This window comes from Dermacentor silvarum, chromosome 3 (genome assembly GCF_013339745.2).
Source record: "Dermacentor silvarum isolate Dsil-2018 chromosome 3, BIME_Dsil_1.4, whole genome shotgun sequence".
Lineage (NCBI taxonomy): Eukaryota > Metazoa > Arthropoda > Arachnida > Ixodida > Ixodidae > Dermacentor > Dermacentor silvarum.
This window is the reverse complement of record NC_051156.1, coordinates 156,300,139-156,316,761: the sequence shown is the minus strand read 5'-3', so window position 1 is coordinate 156,316,761 and position 16,623 is coordinate 156,300,139. Positions and strand designations below refer to the sequence as shown.

At 47.8% G+C, this 16,623-nt stretch overlaps 1 protein-coding gene across 1 annotated transcript; it reads right to left on the bottom strand.

Moving 5' to 3' along the window:
• Positions 1-6,617: 6,617 nt before the first annotated feature.
• LOC125944029 (solute carrier family 22 member 7-like) lies at positions 6,618-14,719 on the bottom strand. The gene is made up of 2 exons (XM_049663752.1): positions 14,363-14,719; positions 6,618-8,986 (listed from the first exon to the last, which is right to left on the bottom strand). Exons 1-2 carry the CDS (start codon positions 14,714-14,716, stop codon positions 7,445-7,447), a joined length of 1,896 nt encoding a protein of 631 aa, XP_049519709.1. The 5' UTR covers positions 14,717-14,719; the 3' UTR covers positions 6,618-7,444.
• Between the last annotated feature and the right edge of the window lie 1,904 nt (positions 14,720-16,623).

Below are 16,623 nucleotides of genomic sequence, written 5' to 3'. Positions count from 1 at the left end.
CTCCGACGCGCCCGGAGTCTGATGACGCTCGCGCGCGTGCCGATAACGTCGGACTATAAACGCGCCTTAACGCTCTCTTGTGGTTTGACCTCTAGCTCTCAAGGTGAAAAGTGTTGAGTCGCCGACGGCTGTCCGAGGTAGCGTAATGAAGCCTTCGCTTCAAAACTTGAAAGAGATTGTCTTACACGAAAGATGGATGGACAGATATCTCGTTAGGTAACAATAGAAATACTTACGTATTTAAAATACGTGCAACACTGGTCGTCACAGCTCAGCGTTTGGTATCGTGAAAATCAACGACACGATTGTAGATACCAGGTAATACGTGACGCTTTTATAGCGAAAGCTGTATATGTCTTGGCGAAACGAAAAAAAAAAGAACACCGCATATCCACGAAGTGAATGATGATCAGTGGGCGAAGCACCGGGGGATCATTCGGTTAACCGGCTCAGAACAAACGCACGCGGCACAAATTGTGCATCGTAAGCTCACAATAATATTTCCGGCATGACAGACCACCACAAACAATTCGAATTCACTCTGACGAAGGGAGACGCACAGAACTGACGCGACTCGGCCCAGTTCGAAGCGAGGGCGGCCATGTTAGGCATGTTCTCTGTCGGCGGGGACACTGGCCGTCCGGCTCATGACGTCACCTGAAGTGCGCGCTATTGGTGCCGGCTCGTGTGCATCCGCCTTAGAGGGGCAAATGCCGCTATCTTCGAAAGTTGTATCCGACTATATTTAAGAATGATAAATATATATGATCCGGTGGTTTTGATTTATTTAGTGACCACAGGGACCATGGCCTTATGGTCGCTACGGTACACTGCCATAGGTTGTACGGCAAAGGTTGGCATGATCTTCATAAAAACGTCACCAACGCCGTGCGCGTTTGGTGAGAACGTGTGCAAAACGCCGCCGCCGTCGACAACAGTTGTGCGCGTTGTTTGTGTGACCACACACAACCGCTGTCAAAACGCTGGCTACGTGACGGAACGGCTAAACGCCGTTGCCGACACTGTTAGCGGAGCGGCGGGCGAGAGCCCAGAGAGAGTCTGCGGCACAGGCCGGCAGGGCTGCGCGCATGCACCGCAGTGTGAGAGCGAGCCCGCACACGCACAGTCTAGGGTGCCTCGATGCCTTCCTCGCACACCGCCCCCCTTCCACTGGGAAGTCGCGTATGCTCTCCGCCGTGCGTTCGCTCCCCGTGAAAGCGCGCGTCCCTCGACCTCGCGCGCTTTCACTCGCAGATATATACAGCATACGGCCAATGAGAGTTTTTTTCTATTGCTGGACACGACCATCGAAGAGTGAGCCCTTAAAAGCTTCCCTGTAAAGGTGTTTGTGGTTGGCAGCTCTGACTTCTTTCGACAAACCTGGGCAGTGCACTGAGATTGCTTCCGAAGCCGCGTGCAGCTAGGGCACCCGCATAGTGCGAGAGCAACATATGAGTGTTCCATGCAACATTGGACCGCACTGTACACGTCGTTGTAGCGCATAACTGTTAAGCTAGCGCCCTTAAAAGAAGGGTCGTGCCAATTTCTAACTCAAATGTAGTAACGGCTTCTCACAAAGTTTACTAAAAAACCAGTAACCGTAGGTAGTCACGGCCCAGGTACACTGCGCGAACGGGCTTGTACGTATGACAAGCACAGGTAGCAATTTTACCAACCATACATAATAATAGTAGCAGTCCAGTGGCATTTGTTAGACTACTAAGTTAGTGGGACCTATTTTGGTTACTAACGCCACTTCCATTGCTAAGAAATAATTCGGCAGCTTTTTTTTTACTGAAATTGGATTATAAACATTTGCGAACAAGAAAAAAATAGAACAAGAAAACGAGGCTAGCAATGCCACAAAGTGTAGTTAGATTTAACAGTAATCAAATAATGGTACCAAAATGTCACGTATGGCAGGATAAGGTCGCGTGTAATGAGTTACAATGTGCAGAAGTAAAAAAAAAAAAAAACTACAACATGGAAAGAGCGCATGGTATAGCATAATGTTCGGGGTACTACGTGCGCGAGACGATTCTGAGAACAACCTGACGAGTACATACGGCGATCATTTTTAGGTTTTCGTGAATGAAAAAAATCCTGCGTTAGGAAGCATAATGTTTTTGCTTGAGCTGATTAATTCGAAGAGGTGGAGATTACGGCAACGAGAAATCAAAACACATATTCAACTACATAAGAAGGTTTTCAACACCTATCCACTTGAAATGAATCTCCATGATTACACCAGTTTGAAGGTATTATTTCTCAAAGTGTGGGAACGAAATACATGGACGTATTGCTTATTTTTGCGTCAGTTAAAAAATCTAACCAGTTCCACGAAGTGAAATCTGTCGAAACAGCGGGGATGTGGGCGTTCTGTTTCTGTGATTGTCGCATTTGTATCTTTTCTTTTTTTTAGCAGTGGTAGTCTTAGTTTTAGACTGAAGAAACTACGCCTCTCCTCCTCCTCCCCAGCGTGCGCGGCGATTGGTCGATTCTCTCCTCCCGCTAAGCAGGTCACGTGACCTCACCGGCTCTGCTCCTGCGTGACGGCGCCGTCATCGGTGGTGCACGCTCGACTAAGAACAGCGCCGCTGTTAAAAACCGTTTTGCTGAAAAAAGTTATGGGAAAAACTGCATTTGTTCGGCGAGTTTATGGCGCATATCTCTATACAAGTTTCGTACCAGAAATTCATTCCAAGTGGATACGCCTTGCAATCTCACCGGCTACAATTCGTAAATTGCATTATGTGCTGTAAGCTAATCCATTTAAAAGTTAATTCTTAAATGATTTTATTTATTCGAAAATATGTGTTTCCATTTAACGTGCGAGTAATATGCGCCTCTCTGAATAATACAGCTCAAGCACTAGAATTGTTATCCGGAACAGGCGATTTTTGAAAATTACGGAAAATTTAAAGGGCCCCTCACCAGGTTTGTACATATTGAGCTGACAAGCGTAGTGCATACAATGCGCGCTAACGATCATGTCTGCTAAGTATTACACCGCTACGCAGCTCGGAAAGAGGTTAAATTTCATACGAAACGCCGTTTGTCCTTCTGCTCGAGGGCGCCGCCCTCCCAGACGGAGGGTTCTTGTATGTAGCAGAAGTGTGCCTACGTAGATCGCAGTTCTGTGACGTCGCTAGTGGTGACACGTGGCTTCGAGAATTATTCACGGCAACATCAGCTGTTCGTTTAATCTGTTGCTTTAATAGACGAGTTAAACTTTAGAGAAGTAATTATACGTGCAAGCAGAATTATACGTGCTCCTCCGTGTCCTTGTTTTACTTCGATCACACCGCAACGAGAGAGATCTGCTTCCGTTTCGTCTGCTTGTTCCCACGTCGTGCAGTTGCGGGCGCTGACAACGACACCATGTTATTTTCTACCGTGTTCCAGCACGGGATCATGCTCTGTGATCCGCTTGCATCTGCCTCAGTGTTAGTGCAGCACCGACCTATATTCTGATATTCTGACCTGTATTCTATATATAGTCTGATATTCTTGTGCACAGCGCGCAAAATCGTACGCTGCCAAATTGAAGACAAACAAAACAAGTCGTGCTCGGAACCGTCACCGGAAGTGCGCCGCGGAGCAAAAAAAAAAAAGCGAGAAAGAAAAAAAAATCACCGGCCCTTCCAGTCTGTGAAGATGGTCGAACAGCGAAGCTGTGTTAGTTACACCGAGTGTTATACGAGTGTTAACATTGCATGTGTTGGACGTGATGCAATTGTGTAAACACAAGCAAATAGAGATCTACAACAGGAGCTTATATTGAAACGTTGTGAGGTGAGAAGAGGCAGCGACTTCCGAGGCTACTCGAAGAGTGTCCAGTTCTCTGGTCGAAACCTGCCGCTGCAGTCACCGACACCGTGCGCCTTTGGCGCGAGCGCGCGCGGACGGCGTCGGCAGCAGCTCTGCGAGTTGCCTCTTTGGTACTGCTACATATTTCCGGTACTCACAGTGTGTGTGTTTTTTTCGCGTTGGTTTCTCTCTGCCTTTTTGTGTGCTCCTTTTCCGCGTGGAAGTTGCGCTGCCCTTTTTTTTTGCGCGCAAGTAATGACAGCAAGCGACGAGCCCGTTCACGAGACAACTCTCGGTGACGCTTGCGGTAGGCAGCCTCTTCCTCAGGAGTACGCACTACTCGTGGTCTTACCATGCGCGTTCGTTATCCGAAAGGGCGCGCCACCACACAGAAACACCTTCACTCATAACCATCGCCTCTGCTCCTGGCGCCCAGCGCGCCCTGTCATTGGTCGCCTCCTCCCCCCGCTCGCCTCTCCTCCTCTGCTGATCACGTGGCGTGCCCTCCCCCATCGTGGCTCTCATCCTCTCCTGGTCACGTGACCTGCGTGACACCTCCGGACAGACAGACGGTGAAGGGTCGACTTAGAACGGCTACGCTGTTTAAAAAGAGGTGGGGCCCGTGAAGTATGCGTCATGCGATTCTCCGGCTTCGGCATGGGAGAACGCAGGGAAAGAATTTCGCTTGGGGAGGCTAGACGGTGCAAGGGTAGAAAGTGTCTCTTTTGGCAGTGGCGCTCGCCTCCTAAAGCATGGTTTCGCGGCATTGAAATATTTTAACGCGATGGCGTTAAGGGCCCCCGTGTCGTAAAAATCCAGCTTTGACGTCGGTGTCGGCGTGGGCGCACCGTGCTCGGTTGGGCAGAAAATCATTCTGAACCACCCCGACCGCGCAGGCCCTCCGCGTGGTGCAAAGCGTTAGTGAACAAAATTGAATTTCTCGAAGTAAAATCCATCAGAGCGATAGTAAAGTACGACTTAACCACAACCTAGAGACATGATAGCGTCGTACTGTAATTTTAATGTTCGAGAAAACATCCTTCTGTTAGGAAACTCAAAAACATACCCATTTTCCAGCATTTATATAACATACTAACTGCGCCGCTCCCGGGCAGGCTACGTGCAAGGACACCATCCAGATGGCACTCGCCTCCTCGCCAGCGTACAACGGCAGCGTCACGCATAGGCGAGGGTGGAGAAAAAAATGTCGCAGTTTCGCCCGAAAGGTGCAGCATTAGTTGCGACAGCGAATTAGTAGAGAGCGACACGGAGTAGGGATAGTAGTTTTACCGGTTGCATAAACCTGGACACATTCGCTTACTGACTGAATTAACAAGAATGGTGTCAGCGCGCACAAGCAAACATAAATAGATCACACTCGATGACCTTAGCCAACTAGTCAAAACGCTGGCGTGGGCAAGCGCGGCAGCCGCAGCGAGCGAAGGTTCGTGTGGTCTATCCCTACAACGGAAACTGAGCGGCGAAAGCACAGCTCATACAAAGGTCAAAGCCGTGTGGAGATCACTTTCAAGATACTTTGCGTACGACAGCCCGCACCGGCGCAAAGTTTAAGTACGCAGTTGTTGGCAGAATAGAAGCCGCCGCCCCCCTCCCTCTCGCGCTGCCTTCCCGCTTACCTCCTTTCACGTGGGAGATTCAGTCGCCAGTTCCCCTTGCGCTCCTTTGCAAGATGTGCATTTGGTGGCGCAGCAAAGCGTCGCCCCCTCCCTCTCTCCCATACCCCTACGGCCTTTCGTGTGACGGAAGAAATCGCGTTTGCTCTACGCCGTGCGTTCATTCTCCGTGAAAGTGCGCGTCTCCCGCGCGCTTTCACTCACAAGTACGGCGCGCGGCCACGATTTTATCGCCCTTGGGCTTTATACGGAACCTCATGGCGGTGGCGACGACGACGGCGACGCCGACTGCAGAATTCCGTTTGAAGTGTCCGTACAATTGCTATCTCAATAAAAAGAAAGCTGCAGTTGCCGGGAAGCCTGAGAAGCATTCAGGGATCTTTGAATGCAATCGCGTTCCACTCTGAATCCTATAACTGACAAGATAAGAAAGTTCTGACATAGAATGGGTTTATCGCTTTAGTTCTTCTTTACTCTGTTCAAATACATACCAATTGGAATATTGGACGGTTTCTCTAATAACTAAGCGAGATACAGCAGGTCAAAATTATTTACCAGGGGATGAAAGGTAAATGTATGGTCCCAAACTGGTCTCTGGTACTTGCAAGGTCAATTTGTGTTCGTGAGATGTGCCTTGATGGGGTTAAGAAAGGAGAGCTTGCTTCAAAAAAGGGAAAAAAATCGCATTCGCGATCATATGCCCCCCCCCCCCCCCCCCCCTCCGTGCTCTAAAAAGATAACCACGAAGCCTTGAGGTCTTGTGGCTCATACATGTGCTACTGTTCACGCTCAGCATTTTATTGAATACCTATGTTGAGCAGGTACATAAGTAAAATTAAATTGAACGGCACAGTCTACTGTTTCCATGTGTCTTAATTTCTAAATGCTTTTGTTAGGTGAACAATATTGTTGAGCTGCCAGTCAAAGGGTTAAAGGCGAACCTTGAGGGTCCTCCAATTTGTTATCTCGGTTATTAATCAACCAGTTTGAAAAATTATTGAGGTAGAACGCTCCCTAGAGCGCACGTAACAACTTTGAGGAGCCGTTTAAAAATGATCACACCATATACCCATAGCCTTCAGGAGCACTGTTGCACCACTCGCAACTTATGCGTTGCTGCATATAAACAAACTTAGGAGCGGATCTTGGAAGATTTTCCTCGGGCGATGGACCCCTGGCAGCCTAGCCCCGGGCACCAACAGCAATAACCATTGGACAAATACAGTTTATGCCTATCCTATCCTATATTTGTACCACCTACAGTCTGCACACAATTGCGCCATAACGCAACACGTGACTATTTATGCAACATGACAAGAACTATAGTGTATCAAAACATCGCTTTAAGACAGTCACTACATAGACCAATAAATCATTGATGACCAAGTAACTACGTTTTGCGAACCGGTCTATCAAACCTTTTAACAGCTTAGTAAAGGTATCACTGCTATCCGAATTATCTAAGGTAGTAAACAGGCAGTAACGAAGTAGTAATGGGTAGTAAAATACAGCAACTGCATCTGCTTACTAAAATTTTTTCGAAGAGTGTAGAAAATACCTCAGAAGCACCGCTCTGCTCCCTTGCAGGTTTGATGCTAATATTTCTGAGAAAGTAACAGCCTCAGAATCTGACATTTGTAGCGCGAACATTAAATGACAGTCATATGGCAGGCGAGAATTAGGCATACATTGTCAAAAAGTCACGGTAAATAAAAGTGTCTTTGGATCTGTTGCATGCGTCAGACGCTATACGGTGGATATAAGGATTATTTGCGCTAGCAAATCTGCCTTAAGGCAGATTTGCTAGCTACATAATTGCCATCAACTAAGAACAAGAAAGCAAAGGTAGCTAAATTCCGCACACAAAAGAAATAGACCAGAATGTATTCAAATTAATAATCAAAGAAAGCAAAATATAAAGAAAACTAAAGATGACTAAGCCTGAGAAACACAGAAATAAAAAAATACGTGTTACGTGCTTCTCAATCAGCCAGCATGTATTAGATGCTGTTGAGATCCAGCGATAGTGTTTTGCACATCGGCATCGGTGAGGATTGCTCAGGAGATAAGACGCTTTGTTTTGGGGAACATGATGCTGTTGGCGATGCTGCCGCTGTAGTTTCGGTAATGGTACCGCGTTTCGAGCTTGTTCTCCGCTTGGTTTGGCCGCGCTGCTTGAGCGGCTTGCCTAGCTTGGTTGGACCCTCCGACTCGGGGGTTGGTCTCAAAGATGCTTTAAGCACTTCCTTGCGCTGGTCTTCGCTCAGAACTGCGCTGTCTTCGGCGGGCTTCTTCTCGACAAATACTTCGGGAAGACACTGCATCGCTACTGCACACGCAAATGCCAGCCCTGTTGTGATAGCTCCAACGACGAACAGATATTCTTCGTGTAAGGAGTCTTCGATGTATGCAGCCAGAAGGACGCCAAGCCGGCCGACGGAGTACGATAGGCAAAGTCCCACGCATCGAATCGTCGTGGGGAACACCTCTGCGGTGTACGCGTAGGTCAGGCTCATGGATATCGCCGACGCACTCGACATCATTATCCTCGGCAGAGGAAGGGCGAAGGCCAAGGGCCAGTTCCAGAACACCATCTGCAGTATGCTTGAGGCGCCGAGGAAAACGAGTACGCCTGACAGAGTCACACGGTGGCCTCGTTGTTTCATTCCATATGAGGTTATGATGAGAATGAGCAGCCTAAGTAGAAACGATGCCAGAACCCATAGTTCTTCGAGCGTGGAACCCAGGTCTGAGGCATAATGTGCAAAGCTCAAGCTAAACCATGTTACGAGGGCAGACAATGCGCGCCGGCGATGGGAAGCCGAACGGAGTATGCTGATGGTGCCAGCAGTAACCGACGTGGTGCTGGTGTCCCGCTTCAGCAGCTGCTGCTTGAAGGCCTTGAATGTTGCTGTGGCCTTGTGAGCATCTATACCGTTGAACTGAGCAGCCCGGAGTACGGTGAATTCAGCTGCGCGTAGCCTCCATGCAGCAATCTGCCAAACGGGTGACTCGTCCAGGTAGCAGCACCAAGAGACCATTATCGCCGTGGCAGTGACGAAGAGCGCTTGTGAGAGCACCCACCTAGGCTTGAGCGCCGAAAGCACGTGCACCAGCGGAGACGTCACAAGCATGGCGATGCCGCTCGCTGCCAGAATATACGGAGCCCGGTGCTGATTCCCGGTCACTTCGTAGAGCACAGTTAAAGCCATCATCAAGGTCGCGCTGGCCATGGCAGCAGTGACCAAGCGCGAGAGGATGAACACGCCCACCGAGGAGGACGCCGCGGCCACCAGGCTGCCGAGCAACGTGAAGACGGCACACACCGACAAGACCGGTCTGCGTCCCATGCGGTCTGCTGCGATTCCGGCGATCGGAACGAAGAACATAGGGGCAAATCCGAACGTGGATTTGGAGGCGGAGTAGAGCCAGCGGCGATTGCACACCAAGTCCCATTTACTGACGATACTGTCGCCGTCTGTCTCGGTGTCGTAGTCCCACCGTTTGCACGGAACTGTGCTTCGGTTGTCGTGGTTGTCTTCCTGAAAAAAAAAAGAATAGTGAGGAAAACTTTGTTTGCCAGAAGTCACCGCTATTCGATGAGCTTTTCAGCAACTGTTGCTTTACGTTAAAAACATTTGCACAATCGGAATAAAATAGCTTAGATTGAAATATTGCTCACTGAGAAACGCAGACCTTTGATCCATGCATGCGGCATGCCTCTTCACTTAGCGAGAATTGCATAAGAACCGGAATATCTGTGGACATGACACCCTCCTGTTCAATCACAGGTAAGTAATGGTCTCGTAGACAACAATAAACCTACAGTCTGGCCCAGTTTGGGATTGACCGTTAATTCTTTGACCATGGAAGTATACAACCCCCGGGATCAGACAAGAACATAGGCATGAATGAAACGGGCAGAATTCTTGCCTTTCCATTACCTCCAAACGAAAAGCCTTAGTCTTTGACAAGGACAAAGTGTGTGCAGATGGCATCGTGGAAAGGAAGAGTAACCGCCTTCTTTCCTGTGTTGCCTTGTGATGATAATTTTCTTCAAGAGATGCCTGAAACGTTCGTAAATATCCCTCGGAGACGGATACGATTGCGTTGGCATCAACAGGGTTTATGGTTATTGTCCACGTGGTTCAAGGACGCATACATTGGCAGGTTGAGTAAACTTAGCTGAAGTAAAAGGCGCTTCAACGAGCCCTCGTCAAGCGGGACGATTGTTCAGGAGTATACTGCACTGTGTAGGAGTACAGCGATATCTGCGGACAGTGATATCTGCAGTGCACTGCACTGCACTGTGCACAGGACTGTACTAAACTGGCTACGTTTATAACGAATGCATAACAAGATGAAAAGATTAGGAAAATAAGTTGAGCACTCGTCAGGTGATACTTATATTCGTTGTTTAGATTCTCTTCTGATGTTCTTATGTGATCGTGTGCATAACTCATCTATCGGCTCGCTTAGCTCTCGGCATTCGTATTATTGTCCAAAGTGTGGCTGAGTCCACCGAACGAGGGCGATTCATAAGTGATGATATGAACGCCAAACAATGTAACTTTCCGACTTTCACACGGTAGCCTTGTTCACAGTAAAATGTGAACAAAATAAAATAATCGCTTAAAGTACGATGCATATCAATTGAGCGAGCAACAAGGGACGAGATAATGTGGATATTGCTTTCGCTGGCTTGTAGTAGTTTATCATCATTCGCCGTTGACAATGCCAGATCCCGGTGATTACGAAGGCGGATCGCAATTCAGACTACTTATGGCGTGCGAAAAGGTAAACATTGCAATGGAATTTCTAAGTTATCTGGACCGTGGCTTAGGCTGGCGGCGAATTCCTGTCGTTCCGTTCAGCAATTCCCGTGACAGTTTTGGTTAAATAAAGCGACTTCAGATATAGACGATAAGGCCGAAATGGTTTCTTTCGTAATGCCCCGGTCCTGTTCCAAACAAATGACCATAGGCCGATGTCATGTCCCTACACGGTACAGTGATGAACAAGCTTGTTTAAAGACACATGTCGAAATTGCACGGCGTTTTGACGCTGTTTCATCCGCGTGTTGCTTTTGTCTCTATAGTTCGACAGGCGTCTGGGTATTGTAATAGGTCGTACTTCACCCTTTGAGGCACGTATTAGTTATTTGCGCTAGAAATTTAGTTTTATCCTTTTCGTTTGCATCTTTAGTTTAATAAAAAAAAAGCTACCACCAAGACATGCTAAAAAATAAACATTTCGTGGGTGGGCTCCATCGTCTAAATCAATGCATGCTATAATCCTAAACTCCGAACACCATGTGAGCTGCGGGAGAGATATTGACTGTCGTACGCGAATTGTACGCTTGAAAACGCACATCCAGTTCAGACGCTTCTGTGATGTAAATAATTTTATTGGTGGGTCTATATATATATATATATATATATATATATATATATATATATATATATATGATGCAAGACAGCATGACTTTACATGGACGAAATGACAAATTAAACCCCACGCAAGCGCTGAACTCAGAACTAAAGTGTAGTTGAAGACCTAGGAATATTTCTAGGGCACTTGATCGGCGATCGCACCTGTTCAATGTTTCTAGAACTGAGGTTCAAGCATCAGCGCCAAAACGATGCGGTGCCACACATCTCTGCCCACTGTGCAATGTTGTTGCGGCGCAATGCCATGCTTTGCGCCGTGCGCGATCTTCCTTCGTAAGGACTCCTTAGTACCACTCCGCGCCGTTAGTGGCACGACTTGTTCCCTTGAAAGCTGTAGCGCACGAGGAGCATATGATCTACCTGAGACATATAAAAAGTGTACACTGAATTGAATAGAAAGTCAGATTGCCTCAGTATGTTCAACGAGCTTGTGAATCTCAAGCGATTTTGATGTACTATACAAGTAAATTAACGCATGCATTTTTAGCATTAGTAAAGTGTTGCGTTCCTCTATGCAATGACAAGTAGGCAATAAAAAAAGCGATCGTGACCTAACGGGGAGAGCATCAGGCTTCTGTGGTCGACGTCACGATTTCAATCCAATTATCAGACACTTGAATTTTCTGCTGAAGAAACTAGGCGAGGCAGCAACATACCTATATGCCGCGAAGTGCCTGGGCTGAGGTAAAGAAATCTTCGCGTTAAAAAAAATGGCTGAGGTTTAACTCTTGTAAACCTAGTTATCACGAGCAAAAGGTTTTTCGGCTTTGATTTGCAAAGACTGTGCACACAGTGTGTCATTTACGCACGCCTCCGCGCTTGGTAAGCATCCTTATCCTGCGAATTTGGCCTCCCTTTGCTCCGGTGTTTCAGCAGCCAGCTTTGCCTTTATTTGAGATTTCGCAGCCTGCCGTCTAGCAATATCTACTGGATGATTGGATTCAGCATGTAGCTTGCGCTGAAGAACACGCACAGACGGCCCAGACTGCGCGCCATCCATGGAGAAACTGAGTGACCAAGCGCGGCGAAGCAGCCGTGAAACCCTCGCCTTGTCACATGATACCGCTGCGGCGAGGCTTCGAGCGAGAGCAGCTGCAACGCCTCTCCGCAGCGGATCACGTGGCGTGACGTCACACCTGCCACACTTGCGCTCCGGCGGCTGTTTGACGGCTGTTTTATCTGTTTAAAGAATAATGAGAGGGGGAAGGAGTGTCGCGGCAGCACCTGTGCACGTGGCCTGTGCTTTTGTGCTTATCACGTGCGTCGGAGGTGCCGGCGTGGCTGCAGCAGCTGTTGCGGCAGATGCATGGCAGGTGTGGTGACCGTGGCGTCGCTTGTGTCGTCGTAGTGTTGTGCCATAAGAAAAAGAATATATATATATATATATATATATATATATATATATATATATAATTTCATAATGTATGCAGCCCATGTGTGCTGCCTAAATAGCTTCGCTGATAATCTGTCCCCATATGAATGTTGCGGTCCGCCGAATATTTTTCCTGAAATAATCGCGTTCATCCACTGCGGGTAACTGGACAAGAAACAATCGGCTTAGGGCCGGTGATTGCGTGGCCTTATTACAATGCATTTATTTAAAGTAATAATTTGAAAAAAGAAGATTGAATAATTATTATAACATTTGAAATGCACTTATATTTGTGTGACGCACAGAATGAATAGTGTGGATACAGTAAAAGGGTTCTGAGTTCTTCCTTGCGATGTATGTGAATTCGTTTCTGCATGACATTGTAATGCATGCTGTAGAATGTAAATTATGTACACAGACAAACTTTAGTCCACTCAGACTCCTCCTGTCTAAGTAGACTAAGATTACATATTTAAAAAATGTAGTATTATGAAATATCCTTCTCACAGTCGTATGGCCAAAGCTTATGCTGAACCTTCTTGTTTCACGTTCGAGGTGCTTCAACATTTTACTATTTGGTTATATTTGATTCATATCATTTTGGTTGGCATGACGTTTATTTTCGTTTTTCTTTCTGTTACAAGGTGAGATGGCATTTCGAGGATTTTTGTCAGTCACATTTGTTGTGTTGTTTCCATCGTTTAGTACGACAACGTCTAAGCCTGCCGACCTACCTAGGCCTGCCTAACCGACGTGATCTCCGCGCGGATTTTGAGATGACCTTCAAATTTGAAGTCTCGTCACATTCTTGAAATCACTTTAAGTGTAAATCTATATTTAGGACGCAGCTGGGGAGCCAGTAGCCATATTAAACGCTTCTTGCTTTTCAGGCTCAGCGACTTAAACGTCTACCACAACGGATGTCACGAGTGAAATGAGACAGCCACCCGCCGGGGTCGGGTAGTGGCTTCGGCTTTGTGGTGCTAAGCCTGAGCTCGCAGGATCAAATTCCGGCCACGACGTCCTCATTTCGATGAGGTCAAAGTGGGTCCACGTTTAAGAAGCCAACATGGCCAAAATTTGCCCGCAGTCCCCCAGTACGGCGTGCATCATAATCATACCGTTCGTTTTGGCGCGTAAAAGCCAAACATTATTGTATTTATTTTTGATGACACAGTGCCGCCTACAAGGTTCTCTGTACAATTTTATCTGTACCTACTCCCGTACTGACATGGGTCTTTTCAGTGAGAACGCTCTGGGCCTCGCCACAATGCCGCCTGTGCTGTGCCAATTACACGTGAATGCTCGCTCAAGAGCACTGCAGAAGCCTTCCGCGTCGCAGACCAGAGAGTCGATTTTAGCTGTTTGTGAATCCTGTCAGTTACCATGTAAAATACTTGAAGTTCTCACCGCGACTTTACTGTTGGCATCGAAATTGTCCATGCTTTGGACTTGTTTCCCAACAATTACCCATTTCTCGGTGCATCCTCTGCTGTGGGTATGAAGAATGTTTGAGGCTACTCATCATGATAGTAATTCACGCCTCGTTTATGCTGCGGACGCTGTTTTCGCAGCACCGTAGACCAATATTATTGTCAGGAATTTATATGTGGTGTAGTACATAATATAGTCGAAGCCTATACGCAGTAGTAATCTAATTGCTATAGAAATACAAGGACAATTTAGAACGCTATGGAAATGCGTCGAAAGGGCACGGGAATTGCGCTGCATGTGGTTGCCTGTTACAAGCGTTATGCTACTGTTTACATTAGCTAAGCCAGCACGGCGCAGCAGAAAAGAAACTATTGCAGGTGAAGTAGAAAGCACATATGCGCAGTTCCTAAGAAGCCACCGCACCGTTCATCGTCATCATGTCGCGCTGTGACGAGATAGTAAGCTAACGAGAATGTCAAGCTGTGCCTATGGCTAATTTTAGGATAATTATTCCAAAAACGTTTCTCTGTGCTTTAGTGGATACCTCATACTCGTTGCATCACCTCGTACAGACTTAACAAGAATACGTCAACGCAGCCGCCGTGGTACAGCTGGGTGACGTAGGATGAAATGCAGGAGGGACTGGGTGGACCTTAGCTCACTGGTAGAGGGGGTTGGTACACGGTGCACTTGCTGAAGCTGCCATCGGCCAGCACTGGTATCGCGACGTTCTTCCAGCCCTGGACACCAAGGTGCCGCAGGTCGTCGGGTGGCCGGCACCAGTGGTCAACGGGACGGCCGATGAGGTAATAGGCGAACGAGTGCAGCAGCACCACAAGGTTGGCGACGAAGGCGGTGACCAGGACGATCCGCTGGAATCGTCCGTGACCCAGGATGACGTAGACGTTCTCCTGGATCAAGGCTCGCGTGTCTGCGCTTATGAAGCCTTCTAGGAGAGTAACGGTTCCCGACTTGGGACTCGCTTCTTCTTGGGGAGTGGCTTTGGCCAAAATCATACTGATCAGGCAGCACGAATGGTCCTCCCAACCAGCAGAGATTCTTCTTCTTCTTGCTTTAGGTGATGGCACGTGTCCATTAGGGGGGGGGGGGGGGGGGGGGCATTCGCCGTGGTTCGCAATGGAAACATAGTATGTAGTTTTTGCTTCCTGTTAACTGACTCATTAGTACTACGCATATTTATTTAATAGTGACTATAAATAATTTCCTTTCTTTCTTCTCTTGAAAAGTGGTCACGCCAATTCTGACGATGGTGCTAGATTATGAAAATAATGCGATCTAGTCCTAATAATGAGGAAAAAGTGCTTAACGTAAGAGTCTCCATGTAGCAATGAGTACTCATGCACAATCTGACACACTTCCTTTCGGGCTCGACCAAGGGTATTTGCAGCAACGATTCACAACCGCTGGGAGGTGTGGGCTTCTGCTTCTAGTTCCTCGTCGTCGTCTCATTTTTCTTTCACCCTTATGGCGGGCATCCACAGCTGCAGATCATTTTTCAAAATGACAATTGACCCTCTGACAATTGCTAAAAATGATAAATAAACCATACTAGATGCGAGAGAACACTTTACTCACTGAAAACATGATTGAAAAGTGAAGCTGGCTCTTGAGATCACTCGTTTGGTTCTTCTACTGCCTCATATCCCCGCAATCATTCAGTGTATACATATTAGCGCAATCAAGGCAATCTACGATAATCGCAGAGTGTGTGAGCACAGCATGAGAAACTATTATTACTGCAATTGCAATTGTCCGAACTCTCGAGGCACATTCGCAGCGCCGCCAACTGCTGCAGTAGATTATCATTCGATACGTGTAGTGCATTTGACTGCAAGAACGATAACGCAAATAGGACGGACCGTCAACGCTCCGCTCAATCGGCTCCTTGGCTGAGCCAGGACAGCGTTCGGCCTTCCGCTGCCGGCATGAGCGCTGTGCGCATGCGCACTCTATACACACAAGCTTTCATGCTCAGTTGCTGTGCGTAAGCACTGGTCTGGTGCGAAAGGGTAGTAAACATCCCCGGAACGTTACGTAATCCTTCATTGGGCGCTGACCAACCCGTTCTCATCGACGCCTGCAACACCACTATAGTGGCGCTTCGCACACGACCGCGTTATGTGGCGCCTGCGGCTGCAAGGGCGCTGTGCCTGCTCCACAGCAGCAGTGTATTAGTGAACTGTGTCGAGCCAACATGGCGCCCTCAAGTAAAGTTAGAATATCGTCCTGAAGTTCTACAAGAACGCTACACCTTGCTATAATTGTCAATGCTTCGCCTTTCGACGGAAGCTCTCCGTCGGGCATCTGAAGGCACCGCAGGTCATGGTGATGGAAGATGCCGTGAAGTGACGTCGCACTTGCCCCAAAACTTAGTTCAATGCGTTCGAAAACCAAAACAACACGGAAGAGCAACGGCGCCAACATGCGCTCCTCGCGAGTCGGTAGACGCTTCTCAAGCGAAAAGGGCGATTGAGCGCGACTGTAAACAAACGAAGCCGTTGCGAGGGTCCACGTGATGCCATTAGGCCAATAGTGGCGCGGCGTCGGCCTCGGGCAGGACACGTGAGGAGGAGGCAGCATTCTTCAAAGCGTGTCGCTATTTACGAAGTTTGAGGGGCTTTATTAAGCCGCAATCGTCGAACTCGCCCTGGCCCGTTTACACCCGCGCACACACCATACGGCGCGCGGCGACGATTTTATCGCCGTAGGACTTTATACGGAACCAAAAAACAACGACGACTGCAGAAATGCGCCTGGAGTGTCCTCATAATTGCTATCGCAATAACATCCCTCAAGATAACCTGGTGCTTGGTGAAATCAAACCACCGCCATCTGTATTCATACAATATTTTCTGAATATATGCACACGCGCTAGTCGTGCACTTCATGGCGGCGCCGCTAG